The sequence below is a fragment of the Lontra canadensis genome, unplaced genomic scaffold (genome assembly GCF_010015895.1).
Source record: "Lontra canadensis isolate GAN:19392208 unplaced genomic scaffold, GSC_riverotter_1.0 scaffold50, whole genome shotgun sequence".
In the NCBI taxonomy this organism is placed as follows: domain Eukaryota; kingdom Metazoa; phylum Chordata; class Mammalia; order Carnivora; family Mustelidae; genus Lontra; species Lontra canadensis.
In genome coordinates this window covers 10,051,736-10,071,855 of record NW_022631044.1, presented here as the reverse complement: position 1 = coordinate 10,071,855, position 20,120 = coordinate 10,051,736, and the positions used below count along the sequence as shown (strand labels likewise).

General features: G+C 39.9%; 1 protein-coding gene across 4 annotated transcripts in view; it reads left to right on the top strand.

Moving 5' to 3' along the window:
- The first annotated feature begins 10,767 nt into the window (after positions 1-10,767).
- COMMD1 (copper metabolism domain containing 1) overlaps positions 10,768-20,120 on the top strand; it is a 231,091-nt gene continuing 221,738 nt past the window's right edge. For all 4 annotated transcript variants that reach the window (XM_032873826.1, XM_032873827.1, XM_032873825.1 and 1 more), the window contains exon 1: positions 10,768-10,979. In XM_032873826.1, the coding sequence (XP_032729717.1) occupies positions 10,803-10,979 (177 nt within the window). In that variant the 5' untranslated portion in view covers positions 10,768-10,802. The remainder of the gene's footprint in view (positions 10,980-20,120) is intronic.

The window sequence follows — 20,120 nt, the reverse complement described above, 5'->3', positions numbered from 1 at the left end:
CCCTTCCGTTAGTTCAAACCCTACGCGTCTCAGAGGTGTTGTAGGCTCCCTGATTACACCTGAATGGTCCGGACTGAGCTGGCTTTTGCTGGGCGGCTTAGTCCTGTTTTTGTTCAATTTTGTCCGTTTTGAAAGAGAGTTGGAAGAGAGGTTTGGAATGGGTGCCTGTTTTCATTTGGTTTAAGTGTAGTCTGCTATTGATTGTTACTGGGGGTAGTTAGAGATATAAATACTTCCTTGTTAAATTGCAGAGACTTTTGCTTTGAACCTGTGATTGCCTGCCAAACCAGGACTGTTTTACACCGCCCTCGTTGTTACTAGCTTCTTACACATAACATGAGCCACTCACTCACAGGGAGCCAAAGTATTTTAGTTCAATTGTGTGCTAGGTGCATTGCTAACCCCTTTAGATATTTTATCTCTTTTAATCTTCACTATAATTCTATGAAGTGGACGCTATAATAATTATAGTTATAATGGTAATAATTATTATTATTAATTTTTAGTAGATAAGGTAGCCAGCCAAAGCACAAAGAACTTACAGATAAACCTGTAAGTTAGTAGATTGAAACCGTATTTCCATTCAGAGCAACGATTTCCCCAGATCATGAGCTGAACTGCTGGGCTCCTGTTACTTTTCATTATGGAAGTTCATGTAAATTAAGTTCGTTTAGTGTTCTTTCACAAATAAATATTAAGCGCTCATAAAGAAGGGATGTCTGGGATATATTGAGTACTTAATCCTGTGATCACTAGGCGCTTTTACACACCATGAGGAAATGAGCATTAAAAGATGACCCTTCCTGGGGCGCCTGGGTGGCTCAGTGGGTTAAGCCTCTGCCTTAAGCTCGGGTCATGATCCCAGGGTCCTGGGATCGAACCCCGCATTGGGCTCTCTGCTCCGCAGGAGGCCTGCCTCCACCTCTCTCTCTGCCTACTTGTGATCTCTGTCAAATAAATAAATAAAATCTTTAAAAAAAAAAAAAAAAGATGACCCTTCCTAAGTGCTTTCTACTCATATGCCTCTGGTGCTGACTTTTATTTTATTTTGATATTTATTTACTTATTTTAGAGAGAAAGAGCATGAGTGCATGAGCAACGGGGTGGGGGGGGGGAGGGCGAAAGGTGACAGAGGTTAAGGGAGCGGGAAGATCTAGCAGAATCCCTGCTGAGTGCAGAGCTCATAGAGGTCTTCATCTTATGACCCGCCCCCATCATGACGCAAGCCAAAACCAAGCTGATTTATATTTTAAAAGGACCAGACTTCTTTGATGTAGCTCATAAATATCATGATTACTTGTTAAGACAACTGATGTGCAGTCGTGGAAACAAGTGTGTGATGCTAGAAAAAGCGTTAATTTGGGGATCCAAAATCCTGCCTTCAGAGTTCTACTCTGCTACTTATTAACTATGGGATCTTGGGCAAGTCATTTAAGTTCTTTGGGTCTCATTTTCCTCACCTGTATAATAGGATTAAATTACATGATCACTAAAGGCTGGTTAGACCCTACTAGTTTTATTAGTGTAAGGTGTAGACCTATTAGCCATAAAAGAGCAGAATTTGGAAGATGCCATTACTGGCTTTTTTGTCCCCATGGGGTAACACAATTGCTTTAATTAAAGTTTTCAAGTTCTAAAGATTTTTTTTCTTTTTCTGTGACAAATTGGAATTACTTTTTATCCCCCCTTACCCAATAAATAAGTGCTGAAAATTTGATTGCTTAAAAGTGTCAATATGCATTAATTCCCCATTAAAATGGGGTTACGTTAAGTATTAAAATGTGCAAACTTGTGTATGCTATGCAAAGCACTGTTGCTAGTGAAGAATGGAAATATTGAAAAAAAAAATCCTGTCAGATCCAAGCAGACACAAAGCATATGTGAGAATGTTGGCAATAGCAATAGCCTTACAGAGTTTCTTTAATGATTTGTAAAGTAGGTTTTATAAAACAGTAATACTTGGCCACCCATCCAGGTGAGGGTTGTCTTGCCTGGATGGATGGTAAACCACTTGCTTAGCCCCTAATAACAAAACTGAGCTAGGCTCTGTTGGGGGTTGGAAAAGGAGAGAGGGATGTGTATATGTTTTCTCAATTTTCCACAGCAAAGATGATGGTTTTTATTGTTATTATGTATAATCTGTTTTTCTTCTCTGCGTTAGTTTATGTCATTGAGACAATCATCAAGCCCTATTTTTCCTAAGCCATATTGCTTGCATCATTCATTTTTTTGTTTGCCTTCCAACATTACATGAAGCAGAGGCCTGTTTTCCTTAAATTTAATTTGATTTTTCCTAATTTTTCCTGAAATACTTCTAGTTGACATTTTGTAAGCTTTCCAGTGAAATGTGTCTGAAGATGGGAAACGGAAAAACCAAAAGAGGATGCTGGCAAACTTAGAAGCTTCATGATCTGGTTTTTTTTGTTGTTGTTTTTTTTTTAAGATTTTATTTATTCACTTGACAGAGAGAGAGAGAGAGAGATCACAGGCAGGCAGGCAGAGAGAGAGAGGGGAAAGCAGGATCCCCATCAAACAGAGAGCCCGATGTGGGGCCCGATCCCAGGACCCTGAGATCATGACCTGAGCCAAAGGCAGAGCCTAAATCCACTGACCCACCCAGGTGCCCCACTTTGTGATCTCTTTTAAGTAAACCAGATTTTCTATCTAAAAATAGGAATTAACTAATATTAATTACTGCAAATTTGTAGGTAAAATAAATTATTGTTGTTTTGGAGGTCAAGTCATGGGGCGCAACATAAGAGAGGCAAGCAGACATCAGATACTTCCCAATGGAAGAAAAAAAGAATTGAACCTAAATCTAATGAAGTTGCTAGATCTAATTTTTAATTTACAGGTTTACAGGACATACAGGATAGAATATGGTTTTTAAAAATGATACCCCATGAGGATACAATCAATAAAACATAGAATGTGGGAAACTCTTTAGGATACATGACTTGCAAACACATTGTAAGAAAAGAAAAACAATAGCAAGATGGAAGGGGAATGTACAGATGAAAAGAAACTTCAGATTAAAAAAAAAGGAATGAGTGTGCATGGCTGGCTTAATCAGGAGAGGGTCTGACTTTTGGTCTTGGGGTCGTGAGTTCAAGCCCCATGTTGAGTATAGAGATTACTTAAATAACTAAATAAAAGAATTAAAAGAATGATGCAAGCAATATGGCTTAGTGAAATAGGCTTGGGGCGCCTGGGTGGCTCAGTGAGTTAAGCCTCTGCCTTCTGCTCAGGTCATGATCTCAGGGTCCTGGGATCGAGCCCCCGCGCATCGCGCTCTCTGCTCAGCGGGGAGCCTGCTTCCCCCTCTCTCTGCCTGCCTCTCTGCCTGCCTCTCTGCCTGCTTGTGATCTCTATCTCTGTCAAATAAATAAATAAAATCTTAAAAAAAAATAGGCTTAATGATACTCTCAATAACAAAATATACAAGGGAGAAGAAAGCTAATTGTTCCTTGCTGGTTAATTAAGTACTTAGATATTCAGACAGACAGTTAAAAAATATGAAGTTTGTGAGAGAAATTTGAGTATGGATTTATAGTTGTTGAGTATGGATTTATAGTTGAGTATGGATTTACATTTTATGTGAATAATTATGGTTTTTAAAAAATGTCTTTATCTTTTAGAGAAATATAATGAAATATTTACCAATAAAGAGGTTTTTTTTTAAGATTTTATTTATTTGTCACAGAGAGAGATAGAGAAAGCAGAAGCAGGGGAGGTGGCAGGCAAAGAGAGAAGCAGGCTTGCCATTGAGTAGGGAGCCCAATGCGAGACTTGTTAGTCAGACCCACATCATCACCTGTTTGCTTTCAGTGATAGTCTAGCCTTGGCCTGCCTTGTTCCTTCACAACTCCTTCAGGCAGGTATGTGCCACCCACCACACAGAGGAATCTTAAAAACGCAAATCTGATGGGTCACCTGGGTGGCTTAGTTGGTTAAGCCTTCTGCCCAGGTCATGATCTCATGGGTCATGATCTCTTGGGTCCTGGGATGGAGCCCCATGTTGCACTCCATGCTTGGTGGGGAGTCTGCTTGAAGATTCTTTCCCTCTACCCCTCCCCCAGCTACTGGGAGCTTGCATGCCCATGCACTCTCAAATAAATAAATACATGTTTTTGTCGTTGTTGTTGTTGTTTTAAGATTTTATTTATTTGACAAGGAGAGCACAAGCAGGGGGAGCAAGAGAGGGAGAAGCAGGCCCTCTGCTGATCAAGGAGCCTGGTATGGGGCATGATCCCACCACTCTGGGATCATGACCTGAGACAAAGGCAGATGCTTAACTGACTGAGCCACCCAGGCAACCCTCAAATAAATAAATCTTTTTTTTTTAAATATTTTATTTATTTATTTGACAGGTAGAGATCACAGGTAGGCAGCGAGGCAGGCAGAGAGAGAGAGGAGGAAGCAGGTTCCCTGCTGAGCAGAGAGCCCGATGTGGGGCTCGATCCCAGGACCCTGGGAACATGACCTGAGCCGAATGCAGAGGCTTTAACCCACTGAGCCACCCAGGTGCCCCTAAATAAATCTTTTTTTAAAAAACTCCGCAAATCTGATCTTTTACTCCGCTGCTTACAACTCCACAATGACTAAGTATAAAAGCCAGAATTTACATGTAAATTCTCCACTTTATGACACAGACTCTTTATCTTTCCAGATTTATTACCCTAGGCTCCTCCTTCTATTCATGCTACAGTAGGGAAGGAAAAATCTTTTCCCTTCTGCACTTCAAGCTTCTTGGCTGGGGCTCTGTAACAAAATACAGATCAACAAGAGAAAAGCATACAGATTTATTTAATATAAGTTTTATGTGACATGGGAGGCTTGATAAAGAGAAGAAGACCTGAAGTGGTTAAACTATGTTAGATTTGATTAACAGTGGAAAGTTGTGAGAAAAAAATGTTATAGGACAAAAAGATAAAGAGCTGAGGGTTGTAAACTGGGAAAACTCAGCAAGGCCTGTTTGTTCAGTTTCCTCTTGGCCTCCTCCATCTTTGGAGATAATAATGCTCAGGTACAGGGAGAGCAACTCTCACTTGAGAGTCTTCTGATCTACTTCAGAAGAAAAAGGGCGGGATCATGGAGTTCTTCCTGTACCTGTTATTTCTTAGGTTTTGTTTCTTGTGTTTCGTCACGTATTCACTACGCCAAGGTTCCATATTTTGGTGTGGTATGTCCTGTACCCCATCATTACACCATGGAGTTCATAGTGTACCTCAACATACCACTCTTTCATGTCTCCATACATAGGAACATGCTATTTCCCCTGCAACATGTCAGGTTACTTGTTGGTTTGCAACCTCAGAGATTCCTGGGTGAAATCTGAAACCAGGTCCTATTCATGGAGGGCAGGAAAGACTAAAGAAAGAGGCATACCACTCAAAACTGGCAGTAGGTAGTTTTATTTTTTTTTTAATTTTTAATTTTTTAAAGATTTTATTTATTTGACACAGAGAGATCACAAGTAGGCAGAGAGGCAGGCAGAGAGAGAGAAGGAAGCAGGGAGCCCAATGCAGGGCTCCATCCCAGGACCCTGAGATCATGACCTGAGCCAAAGGCAGAGGCTTAACCCATTGAGCCACCCAGGCGCCCCAGTAGGTAGTTTTGGTAAGCAAGGAAATTTACTTATGAGGCTTTTCTTGGGTGGCTTGCAAGATGAGTAGATCTCTGGACCCATCATCTTAAAGTTCATATAGAAGCTATAAGTGAGCTCAGTCACATATACCATCCAGATGGTCTCAACAACAACTCTCTACAGACCATGTCCTTGGAATAGCTCCCACTGTGGAACTGGACAGAATGTACATTTCAGGGATTGGGAAAGGGTGAGGAACCTCTGATTGCACAGCTCCATTTCATGGGTCAACTAGTGTCACGTCCTCTTGATTACCTCCTTCAACACTATTCACCATTAAGCTACTCTGACCTATACAAGCTGAGTTTGAGTTCATTTTTCTTTCTTCTACCACCAAATTTGATAGTTACTTCTAGGTACTTAGTAGTAGTAACCCTTAGTTCCTTGTATTTTAATCATTTAAGTAAAGGAAGAAAAAATAATTTTGTGTCTAGTAAGTTCTTGGCAGGGACCCCTATAACAAAAAAGATAGATTAATGAGAAAAACAGAAGTTTATTAACATGTATATCTTATATATACATGTGAGGTACCCAGGGAAAAATGAGTAACTCAAAGCAATGGCTTAGAGCTCCAGTTTATATGCCATTTTCAGCAGAAAAGAAAGTAAGTTCAGGAAGACCAGTCAGTTATGGGGTGATGACCAGGAAAAGCCCGGTAAACAAGAGATTTGTTGCACGGCAGTTTTATTTCCATGCCTTCTTCATTGGTAATGGTCTAAAGTTGTCTCCTGGGATTAACTCTTTTCTTTCCTGTAGACAGAGGAAGGAAACATTTGAAAATTTCTGTTCTGCTTTTAGGTAAATAGGAGAGCCAGAAGCTTTTCTTGTATCTGCTTCTCATTGCCTGTAGCTCAAAAAAAAGTCCTTGTGCCAAAGTGGCACATTTTAAGGCAGCATATTCTGCTGCCCTTCATTTACATATCATTTTCCTTTACCAGAATGTAAGATTTTAGTACAGAGACTGTTTTGTTCATTTCTAAATCCCCTGGAGCCTAGCAGAATAGCATAAAGCTCTCCACTAATAGCTGCTGAGTGGCTGGCTGAATGGAGTACATGGTAATTAAAATAGAATTTGAAAAGGTAGAGTAGAGACAGGGAACAGGAAGAGTTTATTGCAAAACTTTGGGCCATTGTGCTTGCACATTATTTTGGCCCACATTTCTTATTTTAACATTTTCAGAAATGGAAAATCTTACAAAAACTCCTATTTCTGGCCCTGGATCAAACAGTCTGTGAGCCATAAAAGGAGGAGTTTAAAAGAAGTGACCAGTTGGTTAATGGAACTTAGAATGGAAACCTATTTTCTTGGAAGGCTGTATTAGGTGCTTGTATTTTCCATTTGAGCCAAGGCTTCCGGATCTTTTCTTTGCTGCTGCCTTGCCTTAGGTAATCCTTTTAATGGGACTGTGCCCAGGTTATCTGTGAAACAGGTTGTGTTTTGAAATTTAATAAAATAAAACTTTGTGCTTTAATACTTTCGTTTGAAAGGCATTCCAGCAATGCAGCTGTTAACCAACCTTAATAGCTGCATTGGCAATAGCAGCTCCTGGCGGCACAGGATGATTTTCTTTTATTGATCACATTGGTGTTTTGGAACTTGCTGTAGGCTCAGGCAGGCAGTGATATGTCCAGGTATTACATACAATAGGATAAGAGCTAAATGGTGATAGTGATGGACAGTAGTTTCCTTTGGTTTTTTTTTTTTAAGATTTTATTTATTTATTAGAGAGATCACAAGTAGGTAGAGAGGCAGACAGAGCGGGAGGGGAGGAAGCAGGCTCCCTGCTAAGCAGAGAGCCTGATGCAGAGCTTGATCCCAGGACCCTGAGATCATGACCTGAGCCAAAGGCAGAGGCTTAACCCACTGAGCCACCCGGGTGCCTCAGTTTCCATTGTTTTTAAGTCATCTGTTTCTTGTGAGTTTTAATTAGACCTGAGAGCGCTGAGAGGGAGTTCTTAGGGCCAGTAGAAAAGTAGGTTTATAGAAAGACTTCAGAGGAGTAAATTAACCCCTAGATATTGTAGGCTACATTTGGTGTGTATTTTGCGGGGAAAGTATCTGAGGTTTCTATTGGATTCTGAGAGCATGTTCTGTTATCAAAACATTCAAAAAACACTATGTAAGGGATATGGCTTTTCTCAGTCATGTAGAACACGTATGTTCTTTTAAAAAAAATATTTTATTTATTTGAGAGAGAGAGAGTGAGAGAGGGAAAGCACAGAGGAAGAATGAGAGGGAGAAGCAGACTCCCAGCTGAGCAGGAGTCTGATGTAGGGCTCGATCCTAGGACCCTGAGATCATGACCTGAGCCAAAGTCAGAGGCTTTAACCCACTGAGCCACCCAGGTGCCCGAACACATATGTTCTTTAAAGCTTTTTATTAAAAGGATTTTGATTTTAAGATATACTACTAATGTTTTCATTATATAACCTTTTATTACAGTAGTATTGCATGTGCACTCTAGACATTTAGAAAAATTAGGTAAGCAAAAGAAGCAAATAAAAACCACTCTCAGGGTGCCTGGGTGGCTCAGTAGTTTAAGTATCTGACTCTTGGTTTCTGTTCAGGTCATGATCTCAGGGTTGTGAGATCTGTGCTGGGTGTGGAATCTCTTGGGATTTTTTCTCCCTCTCCTTCTGACCTCTCTCCCTCTCTAAAAACAAAAACAAACAAACAAAAAACCATTCTCAATTATTCAGAGATGCACTCTATAGCAAGTTGGTGAATAACCTTCCAGACTTCTATGCAGGCTGACAGATCCGACTATCTAAACTTAGGAAAATGTCTCAATATAGGTGAGAATCATTAATATTCCTAGTGTATAAGAGCTCTACTGAAGTGACAGAAACTCTATAGAGAATTGTCAAGAAAATGGGAGAAAATACAAGTAGTCAATAAATATATATTAAAAAGTATTCATTCTCAAATTTAAGAAATACAAGTGAAAATAAGAATATTTCTCATCTATCAGGTGGCAAAGATTATATAGAATATCAGACTGTTAGGAAGGTTTCATAGAAATAGAAATATATGGTACTTTCATAGAAATAGAAATAAATGGTACTTTCTGGTAGGTAATTTGGAAGTTATGTGCTTGGAACTTGCTATAGACTCAGGCAGGCAGTGCTGTTTCTACTCATAACACTTTCCCCCCTTATGCTGACCATTTTCTGCAATTCCTGTAGGCATACTTAACACAATGTATAATTTATCTCTAGGTTTGCTTTTCTTGGAGCTGTGAAAGCATCTCTGAATTTGCCTTTTAGAAAATTAATTCCTCTAGGGAAAGAAATACAACTTTTCTATTATAAAGAATGCCTCTTGACTTCAGTCAAACACTGGATAAACATTAGATCAGTCTAGATCAGTGATTCTCAACTCTGCGACAAGGTGGCACTATGCCTTGAGAGGGAATGTCAGTTGTCCTGACAAGAGAAAGGGAGGGATGGCCTGGGCTGGACAGGGTCAGGTGTATAAGACATCCTGCTATGCACGGGGATATTCACTTAGGTGAAAAACCTACATGTTTATTATTGTCTGAGTCTGAAATGGAACTCAGTTACACCATTGTTTTTATGTTCTGAACATGGTTTTAATATACACAGAACATTCCTGGTTTACAGTTACTGGGTAAAGTGAGGAAAGAATGTTTTCGTTCTGAACAACTACCAACCTTTGTTCACATTACAGATGATCAAGTTGCCAGAAGCAGCTGCTCTCTCTCTCTTTCTCTCTGGAATCACCAATACAGCATACCTGTATCAATTTGTATTTGTCACAGAAGGTTAACATAAAGCTGCAGGGATTTGGCTATCCCATATGTCTCCTAGTCACCTACTATAGTTATGCCCCAACACTTACACATTGAAACGTGTATGTTTAAATTAATTTCCTTTTGTTTTTATTCTAAATTATAATTAGGTCATTATGTTGACTTTTTAATTTGAAATATAATTAACATGGACACCTGGGTGGCTCAGTGGGTTAAAGCCTCTGCCTTTGGCTCAGGTCATGATCCCAGAGTCCTGGGATCTAGCTCCGCATCCGGCTCTCTGCTCTGCGGGGAGCCTGCTTCCTCCTCTCTCTCTCTGCCTGCCTCTCTGCCTACTTGTGATCTCTGTCTGTCAAATAAATAAATAAAATCTTAAAAAAGAAAGAAATATAATTAACATACTGTGAAATTCATCTTTTAAAGTGTATAATTTGGTGGGTTTAGCATATTCACAAAGTTGTGTAACCATACCAATATCTAACTCTAGAACATGTTTGTCACCCCTGGAAGAAATCTATTACCCATTAATCCATTCCCCTTCCTCTAGGTCCCTGGCAACCATGAAATCTTTCTGTCTCTATGGATTTGTCTTTTCTGAACATTTCATGTAGATAGGATCTTACCTTATCTCACCTTTTGTGTCTGTCTTCTTTCACTTAGCATGTTTTTAAGATTCATCCATGTTGTAGCATGTATCAGTACCTCATTGCTTTTTATGGGCGAATAACATATTGATTTTTTGAAATCATACGGGTAGAAAGTTACATAACTTGTGCATTTCATTTCAGGATTGTAAAGAAAGTGTTAGCAAAATCTTTATTATAGAAAGGAGCATTGGATCAGAGCCACACCGATTTAGCCAGAAAGACAGGACCCATAATTGTAAAAAGGCAAGTAACAATCCTAGCAAACACATTGTGTTATCAGGGGATAGTTAAATTTTCTGGGACAAAATGTGGTCAGGTAATGATTAGGCAGAGATTAGATACGAGTGGTAGATCGATATGAGTGATCCTATTCAGTTAGCGGATTGGTAAGGCCTGGAATGAGATGCAGCCGTTCCAAAGTTAAACTGCCACCTTCATAGGATAGTTCCCCATCTCAAGTGATCTCCATCAGGTAGACCTTTCCTTTCAGCAGACCCTGCAGTGATGAAGGGAATCAGTAAGTAAAGTGATTCTTCTGAACTGAATGGATGGCTCCCTGGTGGCAACCTAAGGGGATGAGTTTTGCGGAGCAAAGCTGATAGCTGCCGATACCGACCTCTGGTGGAACTTGTCCGCCATTTGTCCCGAGCGCCTTTGCCCAAGACATTTAGGCCCATCCCGGGTGCCGTAGTGGGGCCCTCGCTCAGCTGTTGCGGGGCGGGGCTGCTGCTGACCATGGCGGGCGAGCTTGAGAGCTCCAAAGCTCTGAGTGGGTTGCTGAACGGCCTGGCCCAGGAAGCTTTCTATGGGCACCAAGGCATCACGGAGGAGCTGCTGCGGAGCCAGCTCTATCCCGAGGTGTCCCTCGAGGAGTTCCGCCCCTTTCTGGCGAAGATGAGGGGGATTCTTAAGGTATCCATCCTCCCCGCAGCTGCGGCCGCTGAGCGAAACCCCTTCCCCTCCGCTCTCAGATTGGGCACCCCAGAAGCTGAGAAGGCTTTCCTTCTTACACCTCCACTCCGTGGGCTCTACATTATACTTCTTCAGATGCGGGGAGCTCGCTCCGTCGCTGCCTCTCACTTTCTTAAGGGTGATCCCTTTCTGCTCAAGCTCCCTGCCCCGGAGCAGACACGAACAGGCAGGACTCTGGGCTTTTTCTCGATTTTTTTCTCTGTTGTTGTGTGGGCAGCAATTTCGAGTTGCTTTGGCGAATCTGCGCCAACTTTAATTTAATTAAAATTAAAATTAAAGAGCTGTTAAGTCCAGCTTTCCGAGGTTGTGGAAGTGGGGAGTGTTAAAGTGAGCTACTGCATGCTGGGATAGCGGGTGGAGGATTCGCCGGAGTGAACCCGTGTCAAGTAGTGCATGGTATGGTTAAAAAAGCGCATTTACTAGCTTGAAGTCAAAGTACAAGTCAGCCTGTCCAGTAAACATGTAATGAGAGCTAAACATATAATTTAAATTTTCTAAAAGCCACATTAAAAAATGTTAAAAAGAAACAGATGAAATTAAGAATTTTATTACATTTAACCCAGTGGATCCAAAGTATTATCTCTTTTCATGTAATCGACATACAAAATGTTAAGAAGGTATTTTATTTTATTTTTTTTCGCCGAGTCTTTGAAATGTATACATTTTACACTTAAAGCACATGTCATTTTGTACTAGCCAGATTTCAAGTGACCAGTAGTTACCTGTGGCCATTGAACAACACAGTTTGACTGAGAGCTAGTCACCTGAATGAATCCAGTGCCGAAGTATACTCTAGAGATAGACAATAAAAATGATTTTCGATTTTTGTGGGCCTTCTGTGAGGAACTGTACTAGGTGGACACCCATTTTAAAGAATAGGAAACAGGCTCAGGGCGTCTAAGTCTAGTTAGTCTAAAATCATACTTTGATTAAAGATGGCGTTGCAATTTCATCTGTTTTTTGCATCTGCTATTTGTTTTGAAACTGCTTAGGCTTTAAGAGGCATTCTTTTTTTTTTTTTTTAACTTCTTTTTTTTATAGGGCTTTGAACCCGGGGGGGGGGGGGGGGGGGGGGGGGGGGGGGGTGGAGGCAAAACAGTTCACAAAAAGTAAATGGACTGTCTCATGGAAATATTAGAGGTATTATCTCAGGTGTGATCCTAGACATTCTGAGTAATTTTATTTTATTTTAAAGATTTTAAATATTTTTAAAGATTTTATTTATTTATTTGACAGAGATCACAAGTAGGCAGAGAGGCAGGCAGAGAAAGGGGGAAGCAGGCTCCTGGCTGAGCAGAGAGCCTGTTGGGGGCTCGATCCCAGGACCGAGATTATGTCCTGAGCGGAAGACAGAGGCTTAACCTACTGAGCCACCCAGGCGCCCCTGTTTTAAAGATTTTAAAGAAATCTCTATATACCCAGTGTGGGGCTTGATCTCACAAACCCAAGATCAAGAGTTGTGTGCTCTACCGATTAAGCCAGTCAGGCACCCCTATTCTAATTTTAATTGATATCATAAAGACTAACGAATGGCTTTTGTTTCTATCAAATCTTATTCTCCAAGTGGTCAGAAAAGGTTTCCTAGAGAATTTGACTTCTTACCTGGGTTTTAGAGGTGTTTGCTAAGCCTGTAAGGGGGATGAAGATGAGGGACTGTAGGCCAAGAAGTAAGAACAGCACGCATATAGGCAGTATCTTAGGAACTCCAAACACTGGGGGCTACTGCTCTTTAGGTGGACGGTATGATTATTTTGCTTGGTGGTGAGGTAAGAATTGCAGGCTACCCAGAGAAGACATTGCCTGGAAACAGTCTCTAACTTACTTTTGAATATATTGATGAATAATATCCAAGTATTGCTCTTTCTGCTTTCAGTCTTCTGTCTGAGGATGTAATACTTCAGTTTTCTGAGTAATTTTGAAGAGCTGAAGTAATTTTGAAGTAGTTGAAGAGCTGTCATGGCTCAGTTGGTGCTGGGAATAGAACAGAAGATTTATTCGCCTGTGCTTTGCAGAACAGCCTCTGTATAGCCAATTGAGATACCAAGGGGAAAAAACCTTTGTTTTTTTGACCTAGGGCTGAAACTATGGGTTCTAGATGACATCTAGTTCCAATCTTCACTTATCTTTTAAGCAACACTGAGTTACAAACATCTCTCTAATTTTTGAGAAAGCATAAAAAGCAAACAGGATTTTTATATAGAAGTCTTTGAGCATGTTCTTCTGCAGTAAGAGAACACACAGGCAATCATGATACAAGGTTGCTGTAGTATTTGGAAATAGAGATCTGAGTAAGCTGCTGTGGACAGAAAGAGGCAATAGCTCTTTTGAGCAGGTTCTTGGAAATGCCATTTTTGGTGCTCTTAAAGAAAGTGTAGAATATTTTAGACTGAAATGAGGGGCAACCATATAGGGCATTCTAGGTTAAGAAAATAGGAGTAAGGCAGGAAAATGGTAACTAGTCCAATGGAGCAGGTTCAGGAAATAGTAAATATGTTCAATTTGACAATAGCATTGTGGTATCCAATATGTATTGGTGGAGGAGCCAAGAAAAAAATGAAGCAACCTTTTATTTATTTCTGCTAACCATAATTCCTGCTCTCTAGCAGGGCATACTTTTTTTTTTTTTTGCAGCAAAATAATAACAAAATTTATCATTGGGGGCACCTGGGTAGCATAATCTGTTAAGTGGCCGTCTCTGGGTTTCGGCTCGGGTTGTGATCTCAGGGTTGTGGAATGGAGCCCCATGTTAGGCTCCCCGGTCAGTGGGGAGTCTGCTTGGGACTCTCTGTCCTTGTCTCCTTCAACCCCTCTCCCCCTGCTCATGCCCTCTCTAAAATAGATGAATAAATCTTTAAAAAAAAAAGAAATTTTTTTTATCATAACCATTTTGAAGTGTACAGTTCAGTAGTATTAAATACATTTATAATATTGTGCATCCATTACCACCATCTATATCTATAACTCTTTTCATCCTGTGAAACTGGAATTCTGTACCCATTAAACACTAACTCCCCATAACCACCATTCTACTGTTTCTATGATTTTGACTACTCTTAAGTATCTCATGTAAGTGGAATCATGAAGTATTTGTCTTTTTTTTTGTGTGTGGCCGACTTACTTTGCTTAGCATAATGTCATCAAGGTTTATGTTGCATATGTCAGAATTTCCTTCCTTTTAAGGGCTGAATAATATTCCATTGTATGTATATCCTACACTTGCTTTATGCATTCATGTCATTGGACACTTGTGTTGCTACCATGTTTTAGTTGTGAATGATGCTGCTGTGAACACAGGGTTGCAGATACCTCTTTGCGACGCTGCTTTCAGTTCTTTGGGGTAAATATCCAGAGGTGGAATTGCTGGGTCATATGGTAATTCTGTTTGTAATTTTTTGAGAACTGCCAGCTGTTTTCCATAGTGGCTGTACCATTTTACATTTCCACCAACAGTGCATAAGAGTTCTGATTTCTTGGGGCACCTGGGTGGCTCAGTGGTCTAATTTCCTCTGCCTTTGGCTCGGGTCATGATCCCAGGGTCCTGGGATCGAGCCACGCATTAGGTCTCTCTGCCCAGCAGGGAGCCTGCTTCCTCCTCTCACTCCGCCTGCCTCTCTGCCTACTTGTGATCTCTGTCAAATAAATAAATAAAGTCTTAAAAAAAAAAAAAAGAGTTCTGATTTCTTTACATCCTTGCCAACACTTGATATTTTCTGGTTTTGTTTTGATACGAGCCGTCCGTATAAGGTGAGCAGGGTATATACATTTTTATATGTAGATAACAGCAGAATTAAAAACATTTTTTTCTTTTGTCTTTGTGGAGTCGCAGCTATCTTGAATTCAACATGCAGGCTAGAAGAGCAGAGAAGAAAATAAAAAAATGAAGGAGTCTGAGCAAAGGAAACAAACTGAGGATAAAAGTGGAGTAGTACCTTATCTCATTTGGTGGCCACACCTTTCAGTCATCTGTAGAAAATCAAGTTCTGTGAAGAAAGTGAAAGTGAGAGGAACAACAGGAGTAGGAGGAAAGGATGTTTAACTCCCGGCAGGGAATAGGATATACGTGTTAGGTTCCTTATTGCAGTCATTTATAGGCTGTGTTTCAGATATCCCGAGCTGCAGTCTCTCCTTCTGATCTTCACATTGTGTGCCCAGATGTATTGTACTGATTGTGGCATTTGTACTAGTCTCTGTTTTCCGCTTGGAAGTTTTCCTATCCTACGTGGCTGGGACATGGATCCTCTCTAGCCTTACCTATTGCTCGCTAGAGGGGACACCTTTCATCAGTTTGTAGATACCTGAAGCTGGCCATTTGTTTGCTCCAGTTTTGTTTTTGGTAGCTCCTGAGGGGCAGTGAAAGCAGTAAATTGGGAGTGATGTGTTTAGTTAGGGAGATGACCTCATATATAAATACTCTGCCATTTTAACCCATCTTTTGGTTTATTTATAATTTCAGCTTATTCTAGATATTCATTTGTAAATTCTTTATTTCTTGCCTCTGCTGTTAACCTTGCAAGAGATGCTTCTTATCCTAGTTTACTGGAATTCTAGAGAAAGATGATACTTAACTGAAGCTACATCACCTTTTGTACTTACCTTCTGTACTCACCACTGGCCTATGTTTGTATTCACTACTGCCCTCTTTTGGTGATAATTTTGTGTTCCCTCCCTGAGGTTTTATATTAAAAAATTTTTTTTATTAAGTTTTTATTTTATTTATTAGGGAGAGCGTGTGCACGAGCAGGGGCAGGGCCAGAGAGAGGCGGAGAAGCAGACTCCCTTGATGAGCAGGGAGCCTGATGTGGGGCTTGATCCCAGAGCCCTGGGATCATGACCTGAGCCAAAGGCAGATGCTTAATTGACTGAGCCACCCAGGCGCCCCAAAGCCTAACACATTTTCTGTCTGAACCTTTACAGAAAAAAATGTGCTGATTCCTGTCTCAAACATCTGTTTTTAAACTCAGGTTTAATATTTGGAAACAATATAATATATAAATTATGTTTAGAAGTTGGTTACTTGATAAAAATCTGAAAGCTAGAAATAGGGATTATTGGGTGTTTTATCCTCTGAGAAATTTTGCTGCTTATTCTTTAGGTTCATGAGGTCTGTGGTAAATAAGAAATGAGCTTTAATGTTTCTGTGGTACTCAGTGTATGTTCTTCGTAAGACAAAGAATTTGAATTTTTTTTTCATATTGAATATGTGAAGTTTATGTGTTTATTAACATAATATAAGGTAATACACAGTGTAATGTTGTAAGCCTGAGAACCAAGTAAAAACTATCAACATGAAAACTGGTTCAAACTTACATAAGAAAATAACTTACCAATAACATAATAATGTTTAGGGGCACCTGGGTGGCTCAGTCAGATGAACATCCACCTCTTGGTTTCAGCTCAGGTCATGATGTCAGGATTGTGGGATTGTGCCCCTGTTGGGCTCCACACTCAGTGGGTAGATAGAGAAAATCTCCCTCTCCCTCTGCCCTTACTCCCCCCAAATAAATAAATAAGTCTTAAAAAAAGAAATATAAGGGGAGCCTGGTGGCTCAGTCAGTAGAGCATGTGACTTTTGATCCCAGGTTTGTAAGTTAGAGCCCCATGTTGGCTTGTAGAGATTACTTAAAATCTCTAAGGGGTACCTGGCTGGTTTAGTTGGAATAGCGTGACTCTTGGTCCTGAGGTTATGAGTTCGAGCCCCACGTTGGGCATAGAGATTACTAAAACAAACAAACTTAAAGAAAAGATTTATTTATTTTTAAGATTTTATTTATTTATTTAATTGACAGAGAGACAGTGAGACAGGGAACACAAGCAGGGGGAGTGGGAGAGGGAGAAGCAGGCTTCTTGGTGAGCAGGGAGCCAAGGACTGGATGTGCGGCTGGATGCCAGGACCCTGGGATCATGACCTGAGCCAAAGGTAGATGCTTCATGGACTGAGCCACCCAGGTGCACTGTTAAGATTTATAATAGTAAAAGGCTATAAAAATATTTCTATTTTAAATATTTTATTTTAGAGAGAATGAGCAGGTGTGAGTGAGCAGGGGAGAGGGGTGGAGAGAGAGGGAGAGTAAGAATCCTAGGCAGTCTCTGCCCTGAGCATGGAGCCCCACAGAGGACTTGATCTCATGACCCTGGGATCATGACCTGAGCTGAAATCAAGAGTCAGATGTGGGGTGCATGGGTAGTTCAGTTGGTTAAGCATCTGCCTTTGGCTCAGGTCATGTTCCCAGGGTCCTGGGATTGACTCCCACACTGATCTCCCTCTGCCTCTCACTCTCATCAATCAATAAATAATATCTTAAAAAAAAGAAGAGTCAGATGCTTAACCAACTGAGCGACCCCCAAATATTTCTATTTGAAAAACCTGGTTCTGTTTCTCTTCTTGAAGCCATGGAAATTTGTAATTTGTTTGAGAATTAGATTGGAAAGAAAGGACCTGTGTTGATATGAGTTCCGTATGTTTTGTAATTCAGGTATATCATCTGAAGAATTCTGGATTCAAATTTTTTTTTTGTTTTACAAATATTGAGCTACCTATATGCTTTCCCTTGTTAATTATTAATTATTTTTTATTATTTTTATTAACATATAATGTATTATTTGCCCCAGGGATACAGATTTGTGAAGGCTAATGAGGCTTACACACTTCGCAGCACTCACCATATCACGTATCCTCCCCAATGTCCATAACTCAAGCACCCTCTCCACACTTCCCCTCTCCCCAGCAACCCTCAGTCCCTTATTAATTTTTATAATAAACATTATTTAGAAATGTGAAATGTATAAAAAACTCATAATACCACATGCTGACATAACCAGTATTAATGCTTTCGTGCACTTATTTATACCACAGACATTTTAAAGCATCTTAATACATGCCATGCCCTGTGCTTGGGATGCAGCAATAAACGTCATAACTACAATCCCTGCCCTTGCGGAATTTATAGTTCCTGAGGAATACAGACAATAAATCTGTGGTTAGCTTTTGAAAAGGCAGTTAGAAGGTGCCAATTTATGCAGATTATAGGCAGTTTAGAGTGGTTCCTAGCCCACTCTACAACAAGAACAAAGAATAAAAAGCAGGGACCGGCCTACTTATTAGGTACAATAAACTGAAAAGAAAGGACAGACAGCACACAAATAATTTTCCTTCTTTTAGTTGTCTTCCGCTGGTCCCAAGGTAGGGGTTTCTCATGAATATGGTTGATTACAGTCATGGTAATGTCTTTCCTGCATGAGGATTTGACTGCTTTGGGACCTTATTTTAGGTTTCTTGACCTGGTCTTCAGGGCTAGATTGGCTGTCAGAGCATCACCTTAACAGTCCAAGATGTACACTTACAGTGGCTCTGTCTTCTTGCTGGTTTCTCCTTACTTTCGGTGTCTCTTCACGGAGCCTGAAGCATGTTTTCAAGTAGCTCCTTAAGAAAGGGTCACTTTTTTCTTTTTTTTGTTTCTTTTCTTTTTGTTTTAAAAATTAATTAATTAATTAATGTTTAAATTAACATATAATGTATAATTTATTTCTGGGGTACAGGTATGTGAATCATCAGTCTTACACAATTCACAGCATTCATCATAGCACATACCCTCCCCAGTGTCCATCACCCAGCCACCCTACCCCTCCCACCCCTCTCCACTGCAGCAACGCTCGATTTGTTTCCTGAGACCAAGAGTCTCTTAAGGTTTGTCTCCGTCTCTGGTTTTGTCTTGTTTCATTTTTCCCTCCCTTCCTCTATGACGCTGTGTCTTGTTTCTCAAATTCCTCAAATCAGTGAGATCATTTGATAATTGGCCCTCTCACTTTTTTCTTTTTAAGTTTTAAAAAAGTGTCTTTATTCTAGTTCACAATTGCTAGTTTGGTTGAGAATATATTTCTAGGTTGTGATATTGACTTAGTTTTGAAGGCATTGTTTCATTCCATGTGACCTTTTTCTCTGTGAGCTTTTAGGATTTTTTTTTTCTATCCTTTATTTCTGTGAGTATCCTTGGTGTGTGGTTTTCTTTTATTTCATTATTTCATTATTTTGGCCACTGTGGACCCTTTGAATCTGGAGACTCATGACCTTTAGTTCTGGGAAAAGTATTCTTACTTTGATTTTTCCTCTAGTCTCTTTCTAGCACTCTGATTTCATATGTTAGACCTTCTAGACTGAATCTTTGGTTTTCTTTTATTTTCTCTATTTTCCATTTTTTGTTTTTTTTCCTTTTTGATAGATTTCCTAAACTTCACTAGCATTTCCTCAATTTTACTAGCATTTACTTCCTCTAGCATTTTAATTGCATTTTTCACTTGGTCATGTTTTAAATTTCCAGGAATTTTCTTTTGACATAGACAATACACTATGTTTAGTCACTGTAGGGGAGGAAAAGGTTTCTTCTTGATTCTCATAGGGTCCCTGGCCATGTTTGAAAATAAACTGACAAAGACAGATTAACAGGAGAAAAGCATACAAATTTATTTCTTATAAGTTTTGCATGATATTGGAGCTTTCGTAAGGAAATGAAGACCCAAAGGAACAGACCTGAATATTTTATTTTGGGTTTGATGAAGAGTTAAACGTAGTAAACTGGGGAAAACTTATCAAGACCTATTTGTAGGGTTCTTCCTGGTATCTCTGTCTTTGGAGATGAGGGTGCTCCTTTCTTCTGGAGGCATCTCTCACAAGTGGGTTTTATGACCTATTTCAGGGGAAGGGTGGGGGAAAAGGCCAAAAAGACCTTGCTCTGCCTTTTTTCCAACTACTTCAGTTTCCAAGAATCTGTATGCCAAGATGCTGTATTTTGGGGTAGCATGCCTTGAACCCCATCACCAACAATCTCTCCTTTCTTTCTTAAAACACGAGGTGGGGGCATAGACTACATAATTTTCTGCATTTGGCTTTTAAAACAATTTATTTATCTTGAGTGGTTTTTGTGCTATTTTCAGTATTAAGAATTTGGTATATTTGTACTCAGTGCTTGTGAAAGCTTTTTTTGGAGACTTTTAATAAACATATTGCTGAGATGTTTTGGGATATGATGAAAGTAGAAGATGTTAAATTCTCCCAGAGAACTTAACCTTTTTAATATTCTAATAGTT